The sequence below is a fragment of the Camellia sinensis genome, chromosome 10 (assembly GCF_055761805.1).
Source record: "Camellia sinensis isolate YWXY chromosome 10, ASM5576180v1, whole genome shotgun sequence".
In the NCBI taxonomy this organism is placed as follows: domain Eukaryota; kingdom Viridiplantae; phylum Streptophyta; class Magnoliopsida; order Ericales; family Theaceae; genus Camellia; species Camellia sinensis.
The window spans coordinates 119,639,121-119,662,528 of NC_138970.1; the positions used below are offsets into that span (position 1 = coordinate 119,639,121).

Sequence of the window (23,408 nt, forward strand, 5' to 3'; positions counted from 1 at the left end):
GTTATGGCAATTCTTATTCTCAAATACACAGAGCTTTTGTGTCTATTGTCTATTTGCTGACTTAGGCATCAGAAAGGTTCTCGGCACACATCCGCCGGCTAGCTCACATTTGTGTTTTCAAGTAACAAAACGACGACGTTTGGAGAAGTGTAAACTTGATCAACAGGATTATATGAGAAGATTATTCTGTATTCACACAATTGGCGCTGTCTATGGAAAATACGACAGAGAACGAACCTTTTGATTAAGTTTTCCTTCAAATTGATTTCAATGGCGCACGACAAAATTTGCCCCATTTTGCTATTGATGGGCAAACCCCAGAGGGGAGCAGAAGGCATGCAGGTTTGCCTTTTGTCTCGTTAATGGCAGAATTGGATCGCCCACGATGAAATCCACGAAGAGACATACGAGAAAGACGAGGCTCAAGTCCTCATCGCTCTCATAGCCCTGATCGGCAGAGGCAGATGATGGATCCTTAGGTTCTGGAAGATCGCGTGAAGGAGCAAGACGAATTGATAGAAAGAATGGCGGCTGATATGGAGACTATGAAACGCTAGATGAAGGGCAAAGAGGTGGTTAGAAAATAGATTCACAAAGGTAGAACGCGTTCTCATCACTCAAGAGATTGTGATAGGCAAGTTACACCATCACAATTTGAAAGCAAAAGCCTCAGGACGAGCGATACACAATCGAGAATCTCCAGGACTCGTTACTCTAGGTCTGAGAGAATGAGGACTGAAAGGTCTTGCATGAAGGAAACAACCATCGGCCCACGCATACGCACCAAATGACATCTAGGCACACGGAGTTGCCTAGGTCAACAGACTTGCGCACAGTGCTGGAAGAAAGGGCACGAAGGAGAGAGGATGCCCAAGCACGCGACCCCCAAAGGGTCTCTACTCTACAGCGGCTGGCTCCTAGGACACATGGAAGTGTCAAGGTTGAAATGCCAGTACCGTGCCTTGCTTACGAACCAGTAGACAAAGCATTAGTAAGGTTGCAGAGCTCACCGTTCATTTCTGCCATAGAGAACGCACCATTACCCTTGGGTTTTCACCAGCCTAAGTTCACAACTTACGAGGAGAAGTCAGACCCTTACATGCGCCTGAGCCACTTTCACTAGGTTATGGTCGTATATTGAAGGAACGAGGCTCTAATGTGTATCTTGTTTCCCTCGAGCTTAGGCGACCTGGGCTTGACTTGGTTTGAGAGGTTGCTAGAAGGCAGCACAACTTCATGGGCACAATTAGCAGAGGCGTTTGTCAACAGGTTTAAGATAAACACCAAGACACCGGTAGAGATAGACCAATTGCTCTCCATCGACATGGACGAAAAGGAAACACTGAAGTCTTACAACAACTGATATTGGGAGACTTTTAATCAAATCAGATATTGCCCCATAAACCTAGCTAACGTATAGGACAAACGGGGTTTGCCGGCGGGCATTAAATTAAGAGATTCCATGACAATGATGTCACCCCTCACAATGGAAACCCTAATAGAGAGAGTGCATCAGCACATCAGAATAGACGAAGATGGCACTCTCGCAAAGGCAAAGTCTGGCACAATAGCGATGTCGGACAAAAAACTCGCGGCAAAAGTTAACACGATTGGCTTGGAAGAATGACCGAACAAAAATGGTCGGGGCAGACGACTGAACGGTGAGGACTCCTAGACAAGGAGGTTGAGAGTCCGCATTGCCATCACCACAGTGTTCAATAAACCCATCTACTGAATTCTTAGCGAAATATGCGACAAACCCTTCGTTCGGCGGCCAACCAAGTTGGGAGAAACGCAAGGGGCTATGATGATAGATATCGGTGTACCTTTCACGATGAAGTAGGGCATCGAACTTAAAATTGCACACCGCTAAGGTAGCACTTGGAAGAATTAGTGGCCGCAGGCCACTTGGACCAGTACATTGAAGGGGGAGCTCGGCCAGCCCCCTAGGACTATAACAGGCCAGACAGGATGCCTGCCGACGGACCGCCTCAGGACGTAATCAATGTGATACATGGGATCATCGAGCCTGAACGAGTATGCGAGCTGAGAGGGATGATAAATAAGGCGGAGCATATGAGGGAAATATAAACTGTACAACATACTGTGAAAGAATGGAAGACCGAAGAGAAAACATCATCACCTTTTTTGACAAGGACTTAACACGGTTGCAAAGCCCTCACGACGCACTAGTGGTTACTCTGTGTGTTAAGAATTTCAATATCAAGCGGATCTTGATAGATCAAGAGAGCTCGTGCGAGATAATGTACTATGAGACTTTTAAGCAACTCAAATTGGAGGACAAAGATTTGGCACCCGCAACATCTCCCTTGGTCGGTTTCAACTCAATGCCAGAATGGCCGGTAGGCAAGATAATTTTGCCGGTCAGAGCTGGAACGATGAGAAAACAAGTGGAATTCTGAGTGTTGAAAATCCCTTCCACTTACAACATAATTTAGGGAAGAGCATGGTTGCACACCGTGCTGGCGGTAGCATCAACTTACCATCAGGTGATGCGGTTCCCTAACGAAGCCGGAATGATTGAAGAGGTCTTAGGAGACCAAATCATGTCCAAGCAATGCTTCGTGACTGTAAATGGCATCCGAGTTGCCAAAGGGTTCATACAAATGGTAGAGAAGCCAGAAAGAAATAAGTTATTCACAAACGTCAGCAAGGCAGCCGAATGAAAGGCAGTAAAAGATTTGGTGGAGGTAAAGATAGACGAGAAAAACCCAGAGAAGTTCTTTTTACTTGGCTCGTCTTTGTTTAGCACCGAAAGAATAGAGATCATGGAGTTCTTGATCTCTAACATCGAGGTGTTTGCCTGGACACCATATGATATGCCTGGCATTGATCCAACTTTCATTTGTCATCAACTTAATGTCCACCGATTTGCTAGACCAATAATACAGCGAATGCACAGATCGACATTTCACCACACAGAGATAATGGCTGAGGAAGTGGGAAACCTGCTAGAAGCAAGGGCAATCAGAGAGGTTTACTATCCGAAGTGGATCTCCAACACCGTGGTGGTGCCAAAGAAGAACGACAAGTGGTGCATATGTGTGGACTACAAGATAGTTAATAAAGTATGCCCAAAGGATAGTTTTCCTCTGCTGCGGATAGACCAACTAGTGGACCTAACTGCAGGTCACAACTTACTCAGCTTTCTTGATGCATATTGTGGATACCATCAGATCGCTATGTTTGAACTGAAGGTCCCATCCTTTACAACACCTAGGGGATTGTATTGCTACAAGGTCATACCCTTTAACCTAAAGAATGCACGAGCAACGTTCCCGAGAATGGTCACCAAAATGTTCAAGCCATTTTTAAGCAAAACAATGAAAGCTTACATAGGCGACATGATGGTCAAGAGCAAAAGCAAAGGAGACCATCTCAAGAAGATGTTTCAAATTTTGAAAACCCACAAGTTAAGACTAAATGCATCCAAATGCGCGTTTTCTAGTAACCAATCAAGGTATAGAAGCCGACCCCTCTCAGATCAAAGCCATTCAAGATCTGGAGAGGCCCAACACAGTTAAGGAAGTACAACATCTCACGAGCCTAGCTGTCGCGCTAAACCGATTTATAAGTCAGTCGTCAGACATGTGCCGACCATTCTTCCAGGCACTTAAGGCCAAGTTTGAGTGGGACGACGAATGTGACCAAGCTCTGGAGAGCTTAAAAGAATATATGACCACCCCACCACTGTTGGCAACCCTAGTGCTAGGAGAGGAACTTTTTCTATACTTAGCAATTTCCCAGCATGCGGTTAGTGCTGTGTTAGTATGAGCTGAGGGAATACAACACCTGCCTATTTATTATGTAAGCAAGACATTGCTGGGTGCCGAAACGAGGTACCTACCGTTGAAGAAGTTGGCCTTAGCTTTGATGATGACTTCAAGAAAATTGTCGCACTACTTCCATGCCCACACCGTGATCGTCTTAACAGCCTTTCCCTTAAAAGCCTTGTTTGAAAGAGCGGACTTTTCTGGGCGAATTTTGAAGTAGGCCGTGGAGTTAGGACAATTTGACATTACATTTCAACCAAGAACCGCAATAAAGGCCCAAGCTTTGGCAGACTTCATGGCCGAGTTTGTTCTAGGAAGTAATCATGTTTGCCCGGTCGACTTGACCAAGGCAACTGAGCAAATTGGGAAAAGTACTGCAGGGATAGCTTAGCCCCCGTAGCAAGTCGCTCACCTGTGCAGCGAACCACTTAGCCTTGTAAAAAGGGAAGAAGGAGCAGATCGTATTACTGCAAGCAAGGACTCACCTAAAAGAGAAATCCTAAGACAGTTAGGCAGTAAGGATCAGATCCTAACGATGGACAATAACATAGAAGAAGACATCGCCAATGCCTCTGATCCTAAGGCGTCATCAAATCCCTCCACTTGCTGGAAGTTGTTCGTAGGAGAGATGTAGAAGCTCTTCATGGATGAAGTGTCCAACATGCACGGTGCAGGACTTATCATAGTTCTCATCTCACCAGATGGCTTGACCATTGAACAGGCAATCAACCTTGAATTTCTAGCATCCAATAACGAGGCTGAGTATGAAACATTGTTAGCTGGTTTGAAGTCAGCATACCGCATGGAAGCCATTGAGCTAATGGTATACAATGACTCCCAGTTAGTGGTCAACCAAATATTGGGTGACTATAAAGCAAAAGATGATAGAATGGCCAAGTACCAAGAGTTGGTCAGAAGGGAAATCATAAAGTTTGAAGTGGTGAGGATAGAGCAAATTGGTCGAGAAGAAAATAGCAAGGCAGATGAATTGACCGGTTTCGCGTTGATGGCAGACATGTCTATCCCATACCCACTGCTAATGGACACTTGCCAAGACCATGTATTAAAGAACCTGAAGCGGCAGAAGTATGTTGTGCTGAGTTAGGTCCTTCGTGGATAGACCCCATCATAGTGTTTTTAAAAGATGCCTTTTTGCTTAAAGAAAAGAAGGAAGCCAACAAAATTCGTGGTAAATCACAACGATTTTGGCTTTCCCCATCCCTAGCACTGTACAAGAAGTCCTTCATAGGGCCATACTTGAAATGTGTCCATCCAAGCAAGGTCGAAGCATTCTTATTTGAAATCCACGAGGGAATTTGTGAAAGTCACCAAGGAGGGAGATCTTTGGCCTACCGAGCTATTTCACAGGGGTTTTGGTAGCCATACATGTAAGCAGACATAGAGAAATATGTCAAGAAATGCGAGAAATGTCAGAAGTTCGCGCATCAAATCCATCAACCAGCTAGAGAGCTCTTGCCTTTAACCAGCCATTGGCCTTTTGCAATGTGGGGCATAAATATAGTAGGACCACTTCCAACCGCGTTGGACAATAGAAAGTTTTTTATTGCGGTAACAGACTACTTTACAAAATGGGTAGAGGCTGAGGCGCTTGCATCCATTAAAGAAAAGGACGTAAAAAAGTTTGTCTGGCAGAACATCATAACCCGGTTTGGAATTCTCAAGGCCTTGATATCTGACAACGGCACTCAATTTGATGGAAAAATCTTTAGGAGTTTTTGTGAAGAGCATTAAATCGATTTCTACAACTCCACGTCGGCCTACCCCTAAGCCAACGGCTAGGCTGAAGCCTCCAAAAAAGTAGTCTTAGATGGTTTAAAGAAAAGACTGGAAGAAACGAAAGGAAAATAGGCTGAAGAACTTCCTCCCGTCTTATGGGCATACTGATACCGAACTACACCTAGGCGGTCGACTAGCGAAACACCTTTTTCCTTGGCTTATGGCATGGAGGCAGTGATCTCCCTGGAAGTTGGCCTCCCCATTATTAGAAGCGAAAATTTTGATCCTGATATGAATGGAGAGGCCATAGCCTTGGAGCTAGATCTGGCTGACAAACGAAGAGAAAGGGCATTGGTCCACAGTGCCTCGTATCAACAAGAATTGTCCAGAAAATACAACAAGGTGGTGCATCCAAGGCAATTCAAGATTGAAGATTGGGTGCTGCGCAAAGTAATAGGAAACACTCTAGTGCTTGGAGATGGTAAATTGGGACCCAACTAGGAAGGACCGTACATAGTGACTGGTCTGGCAGGAAAATGAGCATACCACCTTGAAGTTGTGGACGACCGAGCTATCCTAAGGCCTTGGAACACTGCAAATCTCAAAATATTTTATTTTTGTCTCTTCAGACACTTGTAATTTTCTTTTTTGACATTTCAATAAAACAAGTACACATTTTTTCAGTATAATTTCTTTCAGTACTTGTATTCCTCTATTTGTAAAATTGTTTGTACCCATTGCCCGACCGGGGGGCAATATAAGTTGGCAGGTTTGACTAACATAACTTTTTGCACTCATTAGCCGAGATAATGATCTAGGCTGAAGAAGGTTGACAGGTTTGACCAACACAATTTTTTGCATTCTTTGGCCGAGATAAGGATCTAGGCCATAGATGGTTGGCAGGTTTGACCAACACAACTTTGTAAAATTTAGCCGAGATAAGGATCTACGCTAAAGAAGGTTGGCAGGTTTGACCAACGAAACATTTTTGCACTTTTTAGCCGAGATAAGTATCTAGACTAAAGACGGTTGACAAGTGTAGACACCCCATTTTTGACCATCCTCAAGACTTGGACGTCATCGTTTGAACACTCGATGATCATCCATGCTCGTGTTCGTTTTGAATTCCCGAAGGTCTCGGCTGCGTGCCTTGCTTTAGGATCTCTCAACTTGTCTGTTTTGTACTTGGTTGTGGACCAAGGACTTGTGGTTTTGCTTTTGAGGGAAGACGGTGGCTTGTTTGCCATCCCCTCAACCCACCGGCCAAGGCTTGAAGCCATCGGCCTTGTTTTCTTGCCATTGGCCAAAAGTGTTGGCCGATTGGCACTTTTTTTGGTCGGCCGGCCATTATTTTGGTCGATCGGCCATATTTTCTGGCCGAGGCCTTTTCTTTGTCTTTTTCAGGCATTGTGCATACCAGCTGTGCCAGCTGGTGAGCACAGACCCTCCCCTCCATACACGTGTATGGAGGGATTTTCACCTTGTGTTAGCTTCTTAAAGAAGCCTTGGAATTGGATTCCTATAAGAAGGGAGCTCCTCCTCCCTTCTCAAGGGTGAGAAAAAATCTGAGGAGAAGTTGTATATCTATCTATCTCTATATCTCCCTCTCTCTACATTTGTGTGTGCATTTTGTTCATACTTTGGCACTAGAATACCTAGAGTTACACCATCCTTGTGTGCTGAGGTACTAGGAGGTTGGTTTTAAGGTTCTTGAGCTGGTTTTGATCAGAGAGAGTTGCTGGTCTTGTGTTCTTGAAGTTGTTCTTCAAAGGTGAGATTTTAAACTTTAGATATCCCATTCTTGCTTAAGCTTTTACACATACTTCTATATTGTTTCAAGCTTGACTCTAAACTACAAAAAGTTCTGATTTTGTATGCTTGTTATGGTTGCTTAAGGTCACTTTTTGGTTGGGGGTTGTCTACCCCCTCTTAGGCCTTGTTTGGCCTTATTTTGTGCCTTTACTTTTGAGCTTTGGGATCATCTTATTTTGACCTTCCCACCACCAAAATCCAGAGGATTTTCAGTGGTGGAGAAGTGGTTTTGGAGTCTTGTATAGGAGGGGGACACCCCTTTCTTCTTATGTCTCATATGCTTGTGTTGTTGGCTTATAAGAGTAGCATGTTTACTTAGCATGTCTTGGTTCTATTTCAGCACTTTTTAGTGGCTTTTAGGACCTGCCTTAACTCTATTCCATGTTGGTTTGACGGCATCTTGCATGCTTCACATACTTATAGAGTAATCTTGCATGTTTGCATAACATGCATCTTGTGTTTGGACCACTATTCTTGCATGTTTTGGCTCGACTCCAAGGAGCTTTCCCTCATGTTTTACCATGATTAAACTCTGTTCGGTGTTGTCTTGGTCATGCATGCATTGTTTTGCATAGCCTTGGTTCATTCTAGCTTGTAAGCTTTGTGCCTTGAGTTCATTAGCATGTGTTACTTGAAGTATTTTCATGATTTAGCATCATGTGAAATGTAATTTCAGTCCATGTTTCATGGTCACACACTTGCATTTATCACCTATTCCATGCTTTGGATAGTTTGTGTTTCATGCCTTAAGAATAGGTCATTGTGCATGCCATCATACTTAGGCCTTTGGGATGCCATCTAAGTGGATTTTTTGGCTCATTCTAACATGCCATAACTCTGATTTTATTGGCCTAAGTCATGCCATGTTTGGTTGTAATAGGTGTAGTGCAATTGCCCTTTTTGGCCTTGTATGCGTCTTGTTTTGTGCTCACCTTTCTAGCATGTTTTGGCCTCATCCCATGCATGTTCTAGCCTTGTTTTGGACTGCCTTGGGACTGTTTTGGGTCACCTTGGTCCTTTGGGGGTTGGTTGATATGGCCATGGTTCAAGTACATTGGCTAGCTTTGAACTTGAAGTCCATTAGCATGCCTTGCTTGTGTTATGTGTTTGATTTGGCATCACTCTTAACATAATTTCAGAGCTTATGGTGTCACCATACTACCATGATTGTCACCCCTTGCTCAGGTTCGGGTGTTGTGACCTTATGCCTTAACTCTTGGACCATTGCATGTGCATGCTCATTGTGCGTTTCATTCTATCACTTCATCATTTTGGCCACTGTTTTGGTGTGGTTGAGGCCTATCCATTTTCAGTGTAAGTCCATGGATCATGCGGTTTGTGTGTCGTTGCATGCTTATCGCATTGCATGTTGTTGCATCCTTGTTGTGGGTATTGTTGTCGCGTGCCTATTACATTGCATGTTGTACATTTAGGTCGCATTTTGCATGCTTGCTAGTTTGCATTTTGTCACATGCTTGACTAGGTTGCATTTTGTCACATGCTTGACTAGGTTGCATTGCATTGCATTTGCCATGCTCATGTTACATCGCCTTGCATTTCCATGTTGCATTGTACTTGGTTGCATGCATTGCATTGTGTTTGGTTTGGGGTGTCAAACCAAACACGAGGAGCGAGGAACGTTCGTACTTGAAGTGACGAAACATGCCTCAATCCTTAGTCGCCGACGCTCTTGATCCAACATGATAGAGTGTGAGGCCTTCATGTGTTTTGTGCATTCATTCCATATTGATTTGCACACTTGGCTCCTTTGGGCATCATGCATTGAAATGCGTGATTGATGGCCCGAAGGTCAAGAACCATACTCCCTTGAGTTCATGACATGATAGGAAGGATGGTTGTGCACACATTGCTTTGAAAATGCATTGCCATGATCTGTTTGTCCTCTGCTGCAGCAAAACAGCATTCTGCAGGAATATATGGCCGGCCGGCCATCTTCAGTGCCAATCGACTAAGCATTTTTGGCCGAGATCCTCACAAATGGGATGACTAGTTCCCCGATGGCCTCTCCACTTGGCCGATGGCCTCTCACAGCACCTAGAAGGTGATTCAGAAGCATCCTTGAGACTTTCACAGTTTTCAGAGGTGCAGAGCAGTGTAAACAGAGGCAGCATGAGCATGGCGATAGATTTCCGAGCGGAGCCGAGCATGCATACATTTGTCCCTCTTTCCGAGGCCTCTTTACCGCTTTAATAGCTTAATTAATTTGTTTAATTAGTTAAGTGTTGTGTAATAATTAATTAACTAGTTAGTTAGTTAATTAGTCAATTTGTATTATTCTTTCGGACCCTCCGTCGAGAAAGTGAATTTTGTAATAAGTGTGTGTGAGTGTGTGAATATCTTCCAACCCCATTTCTTTCTCCTTTTTACTTACCTGCTTTTGATGGTTAGTTTAGAGTCATTTTCAATTAGCATCCTTATGCTATGCATGTTTGCATACATTCATTCGTATTGCATGCACCGGTCTCAGCGCATCATACAAACCGCATTGTTTTTTTCAATACCAAGTTGAATACATGTATCAATTGTTGCATTTCACATGACATTTTAGAATAGCCGAGCCTACTTCTAGTTGCATTTTGTATGTGTTGCATTAGCCATCTTAACATGAACTAGGATCATGTATTGATTACTAACTAGTTTTTGTTTTAGCTCCGAATACTCGGTGAGTGTTTATGCTTTAGCATCCTTGCATGAGTGTGAGTGTTGCCATGATAGCATGCTTGCCATGATGCTATTTGCTTATGTGATATAACTGCCTGAATGCCTGTGGGTGAAGGTCAGATTACTTGAATTGGAACAATTCATCGAAATGTGTGTTTTAAGTCCACTTGAGAGTGGCAAAATCATGTTTTCTAAAGCCCATTTGAGGGTGGCAAATCCATGTCTTAGCCTACTTGCGAGTAGCACCTTCAAACCATTTTCAAACAAACATAAGATACTTTGTTCCAACTTAGGCGATCTAATCTATACTTGTGTGTTACGCACATAGTAAATTCTAACTAATAAATCGGAATAAGAACGCACATGTTTTCAAAACAAAATATCATGTTTAGTAAAGGCCGATCTTTGATTGGGCGAGCGAGGGTGCTCATAGATGACCTTCCCCAATCGTACCCAAGTTCCCGAGCCGAGGCAACTTTGGTGATGACGGACACGTGGCCTTAGGCAACGAGTTAGGGTTTCCTAAATTCTCCCAAAATAAAATATTTAGGTGGCGACTCTGTATCTGGCAAAGCAGTCCATGTTTGGCACTTCTTTCTTAAAAATCAGTTTTCCAAAACGATTTGCCGGATTTGGACTCTTTGGTGATTTATCAATCGCACATTGCATATTGTAAGATCAGATTAAAAACCGTGATATTTGAGTCCGAACTGTAGCATGAGGCCCTCGGGGCGCGTCTACAGCAAGTTTAACCAATACAATTTTTTGCACTCTTTAGCCGAGATAAGAATTTAGGCTAAAGAAGGTTGGCAAGTTTGACCAACACAAATTTTTGCACTCTTTGGCGGAGATAAGGATCTAGACCACAAAAGGTTGGCATGTTTGACCAATACAACTTTGTAAACTTTAGTCGAAATAAGGATCTATACCAAAGAAGGATGGTAAGTTTGACCAACTCAAATTTTTGCACTCTTTGGCAGACATAAGGATCTAGACCATAGAAGGTTGGCAGGTTTGACTAACACAACTTTGTAAACTTTAGCCGAGATAAGGATCTAGGCTGAAGAAAGTTGGCAGGTTTGACCAACAAAATTTTTTTGCACTCTTTTAGCCGAGATAAGGATCTCAGCCAAAGAAGGTTAGCAGGTTTGACCAACATAACTTTGTAAACTTTAGCCGAGAAGAAGGTTGGCATGTTTAACCAACCCAACATTGTAAACTTTAAAGAAGGATGGCAGGATAGAGTATAGCCGAGATGGTTAGTTTGGCCAAGCATACATTGAAAAATGTATGGAATATCCCATGAGAAACGTAATGGCCATGCAAAAAGATAAAAAAGATTTCATTAATTAGAAGCTGCTTACAGAAGGTGGGGCATATAGCCCGATTACATAAAAGTAAACAAGCCTGGTTACATAAAGGCAAACAGATAAAAGCAAAAATCAAAAAGAAGAATGGTAACTTGATCACACAAAGAGATCCTCCAGCTCGGTATCAAGGTCACCGCGCACCTCGCCAGCTTTACCATCTTGAGTCAAGTCGGTGATATCTCCTCCGCCGGTCAAAGGTGGCTCGGTTTGACTAGGCACCTCCATCCGAGCTGACAATATTGTTGAGCAGCCGAGGTCAGTGTTGGAGGGAGGGGCATCTGCTGGATTTGGGATGTCTTCTTCCTTTTGTAAGAATTTTTTCTGGACAGCATCAGTATACTCAGTCATGTACGTCGAAATGAAGTGGGGAGGAGGATTCAAGAACACTTTAGAGTCGGGCCCGTGGTTGAGCTTTGCTGCTGACCCCTTCTAGCCACACTTAAAAAAGATATTCTTAGCTGCCTCACACTGCTAGACGTAGGTTTCCTCACCTTCTTTGAAACCATGGTCCTCGGTGTCCTCCATCTTCTTTTTAGCTCTTGGACCTCGGTGTTCTTTCTCTTCTCCAACTTGGCCAATTTGCGCAGATAGCGATCTTTTTTCTCGGCCACGGCTTTTTGCTTATCAGTCTCAGTCGCGTTAACTAGCTCGGCCAGTCTTTCATTTTCAGTAGCTAGCTCGGTCAACTTCGCCTTTACCTCCTTCAGCTCGGCTACCTTGGCGTCAGCATCAGTTATGGCTAACAACGCTGTTTTTCGCAGTTCAAGCACACGTTTATGGACTACGTGGCTTTTTTGCACGGCCTGCGGTTAGAGTAAGAGTTGTTAGGATAAACCGAGCAAATAGTTAGACAAAATGGATGTAAATAAATGGATGGAAGACTTACAAGCACCATTGACTTGGCAGCCAACCAAATGGCCTTGAGTTTGGTTAAGTGGTCGTAATGCTCCATGTTTGCCGGAAGATAGAGGCCTTTTGAAAGGTTAAAAGCAAGCATGGGGTCCTTCTTAGCAACCATTGAATCTTTGGTGGACACAGCACGATTTTGTAGGACACGACTGGTGTCCATACCAGAGGGGAAGAAGGGCTTGCTCAGCCAGAATGGGCAGGCTCTGGGTTCGATAGTACGGGATCAGGAAGTATGGTCTCTTCCTCATCCACCAAACGTTGTTGTTCGGTCGACAAGGTGCGAGCATGCTTGCTTTGCCGAGACGTTGTTGCCCTGGTGGTAGGGAGGGCGACGATTGTCTCACGTGGTTGACCGGAGGACACTTGTTCGATTTGGACTTCGGTGGAGGTCTGTTCGGTGATAAGAACTCGTACGACCCTCTTTTTCGCCATCTCTTGCACTTTTGTAAGGAGAATAAGGTTGATATGGGGCATGTTGGGATCAGGTTCAGGTGAAGACTCAAGTTTCTAACTCTACTTTTCCTCTTGCCATTATAGCGATAGGATGATACTACTTCTAACAGCTTGGTCCAATCGCGGTGACGATACCGTAAGACAGCTCATAGTGCGGCTTGGTTGGCGTGGGCGTAGTCTGCCTTCAATTGGTTCAGATCTATAAAAATAACCAAGTATTAGCATGGCTACATAACAGTATAATTTTCTAAAAAAAAAAACAACCGAGCTATGCTCACTAGGGGTCCCTTTATTCCAATTGATATTGTAGCCCAGTATTTGGGCCTCCTAGTCTTCGAAATTGCCAGAGACCCAAAGAAAATCGTCGTCGTTTATATCTTTGTCTAGTGTGCGCTTGACAATTTTCTCTTAGCCCTTTCTGATTCAGAGGTAATGAGCCCAACCATCGTCATTTTGGTCAAGCGAGTATTGGTAAAATAGCTCGGCGAATCTAGGGTTGAGATTGAGACAACAGTTTAGCTCAGTGATTCCATTTATTATTCTGTACGTATTGGTGAATAATTGAGTAGGACACAATCTGGTTTGCCTAAGAAATTCATAGATAAGGGGTTGGATGGGGAACCGAAGCCCAGCCTCAACGATGGATATAAGGGTAAAAGGGACGAAATTGGGCTTGCCCCATGGTGTGGTGTCTAGCTCGGCTAGGGTAAATTGTACGCCGTCAGGGATGTGGTAGTCCTTTCGAAACTTGGCTTTAGCATTGGGCGAACTCACAAGGAACTAGTATTTGTCCATGGGTGTGGCCTTAGTTTGTTTATGAATATCTGCTCGACTCCTTAGCCTGGCATTGTAGCGCTTGGTGTGCCTGAATAAACCTAGTCAAAGTCTACACAGTGAAGAACATAGAATGTGTTAAGGCCAACTAGTGACTGGGCTAAGGCATAGTGTAAATTAGTTTGCTTGGTCTTGAGAGTGTGTGAGACGTGTAGCTCGATAAAAAGCTGAGGCAAGGTTTTTGCCTAGTCCTGGGAAAAAGGCGAGTTTTTAGTTTGGTCCATGTAAAGGGCCAAGTGGGAGCCCAGTAGTGTTTAGATGATGTTCTCCTAGTTTGGCGAGATATATCTAAGTGACCACAAACATGTTTGTAGCTCGGTTTCAGTGTGATTTTGGATCAAAGCCAAAGTTCTTGTTTGATTTCAGTTCCAGTAAGGGGGAGTTCTTCCTAAGGTACGAAGTTCGGGAAGCTAATTTAGTTTTAAACTCATTTTTGCGCATAAACAATACTGAAGGTATTATTGTAGTATCACTATGATGGGTTTGTAATGTTAAAAACACTAAAAACATGAAGAGTCATACGAAATGTTCAAAAGAACATAAAACTTACAAGTTTTGAGTGGAGAGTGTGACGGTGATCAGCAAATACGTTCCAGCAACAGTGTTGAGTTGGATTCGATGACAAAAACGACGGTACTAGGGCTTGAACACAGACAAGTGCAGGATTGGAGTTTTGATGGTAAGCATTTTTGGGGCTAGAAGATGAATAGTAAACGGTGACTGTTCGAAGTTAAGGGGCTATATATGTAATAGAGGCAAAACGGTGGGTCTTTTCAATTTTTTTGGCAGTGTGAAACGACTGTTACAGTACAAAGGGGCAATCGGGGCATGCCACGTGTCCTAGTAAGGACACGATGTCAGGTACATGGGATGACGGGTTGTACGACCGGCACAGTTTCTGGAAATCGAGCTAATCTTGGCATGCACATTTTAGCTCAGTTGGATAGAACATTTTGGTTCGGTTAGATTGAATATCTTAGCGCGGCTAGAAGACAATAAATCCCAATCATGCTTCGCAGAAGGAATTAAAAGGCAATTAAGAGGGTAATTTATGTGAGTAAATTGGGCCAAGCTAAGTCCATCATTCTTAGACATTGGGCCGAGCTGTGGGCCAAGGTAGGAGCTATGATAGCCCGGTTGTAGACCATTCAGGCACCAAGGCAGTTAGAGGAGTCTCTAAGGCCTTGACCGCGCTACATAAAGCTAGGTCTCGATATGGACCAAGATGTTAACAAGGGAGCGAACCGAGCTGAGTTTAGCTCAGTATAGAGCCATCTTGCAGTAAGGGTTACCACGATTCTGTTTAGAGTAGCATGGAGCCAGGGAAACTCGGTTGACCGTAGCGCCAACCGAGGTAAAAGGTCTAAGCCATCCCACTTTGCTTGTAGTGATGGAGGTGTTATGAGGATAGGCATTATAATTAGACATGTGACTCCTAGGAGGACTCTATTAAGGAAAGTTAGAGTCCTACTAGGATTGTGTTAAGCGGATTCTATAAAAGCTCATGATAGGACCTATGTACAGGTATAGCAATTCTTATTCTCAAACACACAGAGCTTTTGTGTCTATTGTCTATTTGCTGACTTAGGCATCAGAAAGGTTCTCAGCATACACCAGTTGGCTAGCTCACGTTTGTGTTTTCAGGTAGCAAAGGGACGACGTTTGGAGGAGTGTAAACTTGATTAATAAAATTATACGAGAAGATTATTTTGTACTTGTACAGAAACTATGATGGATTTGGTTTTAAACCTTTGTAATTAGAGGAAGTCTTTGGGTTTAATCTTTTTAATCCCAAAGTGGTAGAAAACCAAGTTTTGAGAAAGTCTTTGGTTATAATTTGATTTATTTCATAAGTGTTTTGTTTTGGGGGAAGAAAAAAAAAAACACCAAATTTTAGCATTAGCTAAAATATTTCTGATTTTTATTCAGAAATAATGGGCTTTTTTCTGGGAGTACCGATTAACTTTTATGAGTGGTGTAATTCTGATAGCAAGTTTTAATGGCTTGTTAGTTTTGGGAACTTGGTTTGTTTTAACCTAGTTATCCCCTAAAAAACTTAATTCTAAATTTGTTTCTCATGGTCTAAAAGTCAACACGCTCTTGAAAATTTTGTCTAAAGTTAACTGGGTCTTAAGTGGGACCGGTGTGACCCCTCCAGTCTTCTTGGAAACTTTCCTGACCATGTTCGATTCTAGGGTAAGTAGTGAGATCAGCTTTAAATTAAATTTCAAACTTTGGGATTTTCTAGCTTTAAGTTTAGTTCGTGAAAAAATAGAATAGTGAAATTCTGTTGTGATTTTTCAGAAATGGCTTCAAGAGGTGACAACAAGAAATGTTGTTCCACCTGACGACCTGAAACCTTGCAAGGTTCTTAAGGAAGATCTAGAGAGATCAAATGTGATTAAAGAAAATCTTATGATTGCATGATGATATCTTTGAATTTATCAGAGGCAATTAGTATGTTATCCTTGTGCCAATTATAACATGTATGATTGCTATGTGACTTTGCTTGAAAGTAAAGATGAGACAACCCATTAGGGTGGGTAAATGTATTTTTTGAATATTTATAATTCTAAATATATTCTTAAATTGGTGGTTCCTAGTGAGCTCAAGATCACTGTTTACAAAGATAGGAAACTGGTGATTCCTAGGAGGTGTTAGACCACTGGCTACCAATTATAAAATTTTGGTTCCTAGTATTAAACAGATTACTGATCATATGCTAAGACATGATGGTTCCTAGTAGTAAAAGAGTCTACTGATCATATGTCAAGACATGATGATTCATAGTAATGAAATGGTCTACTGATCCTATGTCAAGACATTGTGATTCCTAGTAGTAGAGGTTCTGTAAGGACATGAATGAGGGAATGCCTTTCTCTTTTCATGTGGGAAGTTTTTATACAATTTGCGATCCATCCAAGCTTTAATTGTGTACCCTAATGTTCTTTCTATTTGGTTTACTGGAATGAAGTGACATGGAATAATCAGTTCATCCTAATGTACATTTGGTTCACTTATAAAATGATGGAAAATGTATTACAAATGGAATCATCATTCGCAATTGCAAGGGAATAGTCATTTTACACAAAGGCTAAGGAATGACCATTCCATTCCATTCCATTCTAGAGAATCAAATCCTACATATTCCATAAGGTAGACATAATTCATATGATTAGTGACACTGCTATTTGAGAAGAAACAACTGTACTTTCACATGCATTGGACTTGTGTGCACAAAGAAAGATAAAAATGACCAATTATTGTTTCTGGAGTTAGCACAACAAAAGACAGTGGGAAACTAAGTCTTCTAACAAGAACAAAGAAATCAGAGGAAATAATTAAAAGCTGCAAAGATTGTTGAACTGACCTGAAAATAAAGAAGTAGATTTGCTGAAGGCATTGTACCTCCAGTGAAGAAGTACCTAGTAATCCAGTCATCTTCATTGACATCCTGCAAAATGAAAATATGCCACAGGTTTAAAATCACCGTGTCTAAAAAGCTAGCTAATATATATATAATTCCCCATATAATTTTTTACATGAATTACCAATATGAATTAAGTTCTATTTAATCAAATTAAATCAGGTATACCTCAAAGTGATAAGCAAATGCTTTATGGCAGAAATGATGTACAAAAAGAAGGCTATCTGGTTTCATCCACTTGGATATCTTCTTAAGAAGATCCTTGTAGTTCTTCATATGCTGTTTTCAAAGGACAGAACAGAATTTTGACTATTGAGAATAAACATCACATTACTACTTACTCTAGGGTATGAAAAGAATTGCATAACATACCTCAAACATTTCAATGGAAAATATTCTGTCATGGGATGCATCTATATCAAATGTGCCAATATCTGCAACAATGACCTCCAAATTCTGAAGCAGAAGATCCCTATGAAATGAAGCATGCATGGTAATATCTGGGAAAGCATCGGCTAGCAACATCTTTAGCTAGCATCACGTACAACTTAAACTAGTCTACTAAAACAGACCAGTTAAACTAATCAATCAACTGTGAGGAAATAAATTTATAAGTCAAAATGAAAATGAATCTGAATGAGAAGTCCAACGTAATGGCAAATTATTTAGGAACATACCGAGACTGCTCCTCAATATATGCTCTCTGCGTCGTTGAGTTGCAAATCCCTGTAACCTTGCAATTACTATACTTCTGTGCAATGTACAAAGAAAGTGATCCCCACCCACATCCAACATCGAGAACAGAGTGACCATCTTTTATCTGTGCCCTCTCACAGTACAACTCTAACATTGCTTTCTCAGCATCCTCTAAGGTCTTTGACGCATCAGTGAAGAGACAACAGCTGCATCAGTTCAGAGGTATACCAGATCAGCTCAAGTGCCACGAGCTAGAATCAAGCAAAATTGATTGGAAATGCAGTAGAGATTTTTATTTTTTTAAGTAAAGGCGAAATTGAATTATATCACTATAACAAAAACACCACGAAGGGTGCAAGCATGTACAATGTAAAAAGCTCCACAACAAAATTGAGCTCAGCTATAAAGTCAGCAAAAATCCACACAAACAAAAAAAGAAAAAGAAAAAAAAGTAGTCCTTTTACACCAAAAAATGGAAGTATGCAGATGGCCCATTTCAAGCTGATGGATCCTTAACTCTGAATCTTAAAAAATGAATCAATTTCTTTCCCTCCAGATGCTCCACGTAAGGCAAGAAGGAGCATCCATCCAAGCCATCATTTTATCTTTCCTCCAGGCAATCACTACCCCAACAATCATGAACATCATTGACTCAATTTTGCATGACCTGACATGCCCCAACGATCAAGGAAAAAAAAACCCACAGCACTCTTGCAACAGGGCAACAAAGGAGTGGTGATCCACTGTTTCTTTTGCCTTACAACACATACAACACCTACTAGGCATCCAATACACACCCTACCATACGCACTGTTGTTAACCATTTTTGTTGTATTTGTTACACAGTTTTGTGGTAAATGTTTATATATTTTCTAGTAAAATTATAACAATTTGTGGTTCAAAAATGAAGTCACGCATTTTGTGGCAATATTATTCATTTTTTTTATCCAAACATATTTTAACCACAAAATGGGTAACATTACCACAACAATGTGTAACTTCAACTTTGAACCACAAATTATCGTAATTCTACCAAAAAAAAAAAAAAGCATGGTGCATATGGTACACATCCCGAAGGGTTTCCCGTGTTAAGGTTGTCTCTTAAGTATGAGAAAGGACTTCAAAATGGTAACATCTTTATTTTTATGTACGGAATACATCATGTTCACATGCCACATGTTTAGCATATTAGACTTGTTAGTTGTATCCCTATTAGGTGACATGCTCACCCCATTGATTCAAGTACGGGTGCAGATGAAGCCATTGAGGATTTTTTGGGGGGTAAAATTCACTTTACCCCCTTGTGGTTTACCTCAGAAGCACTTTACCCCCATATGCTTTAAATACAGGCAGGAGACTCCCATGCGGTTTTCTACTAAAGTGCTATTCTAACTCGTAGTAAAATTATTTGCAAAAAGACCTATATACCCTTAATGTTTTCATCCCTTATCTGCAAAATGAATCAGATTTGAAAGACAAACATTTTAACCTAATTGCGAATTCTATAGCTTATTAACGCAAAAAAGTAATCAAAACTTTTTAACTTAATTTCTAATTTAATGATATATTAAGCCATATATATAAATATATACACTTACATATATATACACACATACATATGTACATGTATATATACATCCTTCAGCACCTGCAATTTTGGTTATTAAGATCAAAGAACTATTAATTCCCAGGTAGCCTACCCCTTCTTCCATAACCCTTCACCTTCTATATCATAATTCACTTAGCAGCAAAATGAGGTAAAATCCAGAAATAATTATGTTACCACTCTGCACCAATTCTCATCATTGGATGCTTTCTAGCATTTAGCAAATACCTTAACAGCATTTCAAAATCAAGCAAAACTCTTGTTTGCCCATGTTCAAATGAGAACAAAAAACCTATGTTCAGTGCCATCACATTAAAAAAAATATTTTTCTAAGTGATACATATCAGACATACAAGCCACAGAAGAAGATAAATGCCAAAGTATAGAAATTATTTGCCTGTATTTGAGATGCTTTCCAGGAACAAGTTTGAAGAAAGAGGTAGGTAGTTCATAATGTTGAGATTTTGCAGTCTCAGTCTTGATGGCTATAGGCATTTCTCTCAAAGCTGCAAGAGAGGAACAACTAATCAAAATGCATAAAATTGAACACATTGTAGTCTAAAACAAGTGTTGAGTTTGCTAGTGTCAGAAATAGTACAATCGTGTCCTTCATTCTTGTTTATGCAATTTTTTGTTTTACTTCAAAAAATCAAGAATGATCATTATAAAGAGTTTGCCTAGATGCTAATCATAATAAGAAAACTAAATTTATTTTAAGTTCTTTGACCATTTGATTTGTCAAACATTTAGTTCAGAACTTTTTGAAAGTATTCCGAGCATGAAATTGTTTGGTATGAAATGTTATGGCCAAAATCAATTAATGATATTAGCTTTTGGTAAATGTAATATTTACAAAAAGACGCATCAAATTTCACAAAATGTTAATGTCCCCCATGACTGCAGCAAAGTTTTGCCCCAAAACAAATGCCAATTCTCACCGAACCAAAAAAATTCAGGGGAGAAAATGGAAAAAACTAAAAAAGTAAATGATTCTTAAGTTATTTTAGCACATTTGACAGAACTTTCTTGTAGTTCTATACATTTTTCACACATTTCAATGCACTTTTTGTTGGAGACGAGAACTATATTAAACTCACTCAAATAATTTGAAAATAAAATAAAATTGAAGAGAATCAAAACTCTTTCATTCTTTCATACTTCAAGTAGTTAGATTACAATGCCATATATAAAGTTCAAAAGTTACTCATGACATTCTTAGATTAACACCCACTTTCCCTGCATTTTGTAATTACTAAAAACATTAACACACCACTCCACCATCACTTGCAAAATTAACACACCACCAACCCACTAACACCATCACATGCATGAACTCTATGTAGAAAAACATAAACACCATCAAACTTGATTTTTCCAAATCCAAGCAAACTCCTAAATTTGCAAAAAAAACATATACTTGTATAGCAACAATTGATATCATTTTGAAATCCACCACCATCAATAGCAACAATTTCTATAGCCATCTTCATAGATGCGTGAATCTTGAATTTGATCTTTCTATAAACACTCTTGCGTTTCTTCTTCACATGCTTGTATAGTGCATTTGAATACAAAATTTATAGTTTTTCCTTCACATTGGCATTCTATCAATCTTTATTCTTGAATTTTTATGCTTCTTGAGTTTTGCTTTTGTTTGCTGTTGAGGATAAAAAAAAATGTTCCACATCCACTCAGCCTAAGTCAAAAATAGAAGTCTCCAAACTACTTCAAAAATAGAACTCTCCAAACTACTTTGCAAATGCCAACTGCTATAAACCTAACTTCTTGATATTTATTCTCATACTTCAATGAAACAGCGCATCACTACTTATAAGACTCAAGTCCACCATTGTAAACTCAATTGAACCTGCCAATTTCTTGACCAAAGTTTAATAAGCGAATGAACATCTTTTCACTTTCGTAGATAGAAAATAAGTCAAATACGGGTTCCCCTTTCAAAGTAGACATGCCTGAAAGTGTTAGTTCTATGACTTGGTTGACATGAACCTCTTGATTTTCTTCTTCACACTCCTCAACTCAATTTCCACAACTTCCTTTTCTTTAACTTCAGAATTTTTACAAAATCCATTTTCATTTTCAATTAAATTCTAACCTTTCTTCAACTTCATCATTCATTTCTTCCTTTTTGCCTTCTTTTTCAAATTTTCCTTGAACTTTGGCCTCCTAAGGTTGTTTAACTCCAATGGGATGATACTTTTCTCCGTCCTCCAATGGTGTATCTTAAAAATCACCCTCTTCTTTCTAAACCCGTCTTCTTCACAACACTATACCCAATACTCAATGGGAAAAAGGACTCCTCGATGATTAGAGGCAAAGAAGCATGGACACGGAAAATTTCAAAAATGTAGGACACGATACGTAAGGGACACACGCAAAGAATATAACTTTATATAATTATTATGTAATATTTTTTAATATTATATATTTATTCTATATTAAATATTAATTCTCACCAAATTCATCAACCTAGGTATGCTATTTTGATGAAAAAAATTTAAAAAATGGGGTCCCACCGTGTCCCCCACGTGTCTCAATGTGTCCCACTCCTTCTAGTGTGTCCAACACTTGTTCGGAGCGTGTCTGTGCCCAGCACGTGTCGGACACTAGTACTTGACCTGTGGAGAGGTCCAAGCATGACTCAAAGATTTTGTCTCTACAAAGTCCTTCCAAATCTCTTGGTGAATCGCTCTTTGCAAAATTGAAAATGCTCTCTCTTTTTTTCTTTTTTCTTTTTGTCTCTCAAACCCACTAACAACACATACGTGAACTGAATGGAGAAAAGCATCTCAAATCATAACAAAAAACAAGTTAATGTTTCGAACACTTTTACATGTCCACCCATCTTGCTTCCGAACCACAAATAAGACACTCTATTTCCTTGTGAACTGGTGTTTGAAGTAGTCTCAGAGACGAACCATGTGAACTATTTATTCCATGGAAGTAACAAGTACATACACAAATAAACTTTGTCTAATTAATGGATACAGTTATAACATGTTAATCAAAAAAGTGTTTGTCCCACCATCAACCATCAAAAAGTGCTTTAATTCGCACAATTCATAATTGATAATTGCAAATTGCAACAAATGAAGAAAGAAAATGTTACAAACTTCACAAAAGTTTATTAATTTGGCCATCTCCTTTTATTCAAAAGAAAGTAACAAATTGGGTAAAAGCTCAATTTATGTAGAGTACTCCAAACTCAGATTAGAATATAAATTAAAAGCTTGGTAAGTGATAACATTGATTAATTTGTATAGAGCATTACTGTGAGAGAAATCGCATTTAGAGAAAGAGAGGGGAGAGAGAGTAAAAGGAGAGTTTTTTTACAGTGGGCAAAATGGAGGAGGTGAGAGAGTTGAAGGTCGGAAGAGGGTTGGTAACCGGAACGGAGACGAGTGGATAATAGAAGGCGAGTGAGCCTCCTTATCACTGCGTCCGGTAGTAGGTTGCGCTCCAGCGAAGCTACCATCAGCCGCGCTGTAGCATCATACGGTACTTTCACTAGCGCATCCATCTCTCTCCCACTCACTCTCTAAGTAGAAGAAGATTTGATCCCCGTTTTCTCTCTCCCTTTCCCCTCTCTCTCTCTCTCATATCTTTTTCTCTCCCTAAAATGAGAGAAATTTTTGTGACACGTGTAACTTCTACGGGTGTGATTGATTTAAGAAGTGTTTGAATAATAATAATGTGCATATATATTTGTAATTAGTGAAAAAAAGTGTTACCAAATATTTTATTGATATACAAAAATTGTTCTTAAGATAGAACAATAAAAAAGGTAAATTAAAAAATTGATGTTGCCATTTTTTTATTTTTGTTTTTTATGAAGTGCATCTTTTTTTTTTTTTTACTAAATTTGAATAAAAACTCCATTTGATATTAAGGGTTTTAATGAAAATTTTTGAGCTTTCATCAATATACCGATCAATTGGGCAGGCGATTGAGCGAATGCTCGGTTAGTCAACCAGTTAATATAGTTTTTTTACAAAATTTTGCATATAGGTGGTCATTAAGGGACATTCAGGCTGACGATTGGGTAGTGTCTGGCTAGTCGATTGGTTAGT

General features: G+C 40.3%; 1 protein-coding gene across 4 annotated transcripts in view; it reads right to left on the reverse strand.

Moving 5' to 3' along the window:
- The window catches only part of LOC114323586 ((S)-coclaurine N-methyltransferase-like), a 38,181-nt gene extending 15,209 nt beyond the window's left edge, over nt 1–22,972 (reverse strand). For 3 of the 4 annotated variants that reach the window (XM_082892158.1, XM_082892156.1, XM_082892157.1), the window contains exons 1-6: nt 22,672–22,972; nt 19,718–19,826; nt 17,696–17,920; nt 17,391–17,490; nt 17,187–17,297; nt 16,962–17,045 (exon numbers count right to left, since the gene is read on the reverse strand). In XM_082892158.1, the coding sequence (XP_082748284.1) occupies nt 16,962–17,045; nt 17,187–17,297; nt 17,391–17,490; nt 17,696–17,920; nt 19,718–19,826; nt 22,672–22,858 (816 nt within the window). In that variant the 5' untranslated portion in view covers nt 22,859–22,972. Of the gene's footprint in view, nt 1–12,935; nt 12,957–16,961; nt 17,046–17,186; nt 17,298–17,390; nt 17,491–17,695; nt 17,921–19,717; nt 19,827–22,671 lie in introns of those variants that run through there. The other variant, XM_082892159.1, reaches the window with a different exon arrangement.
- Between the last annotated feature and the right edge of the window lie 436 nt (nt 22,973–23,408).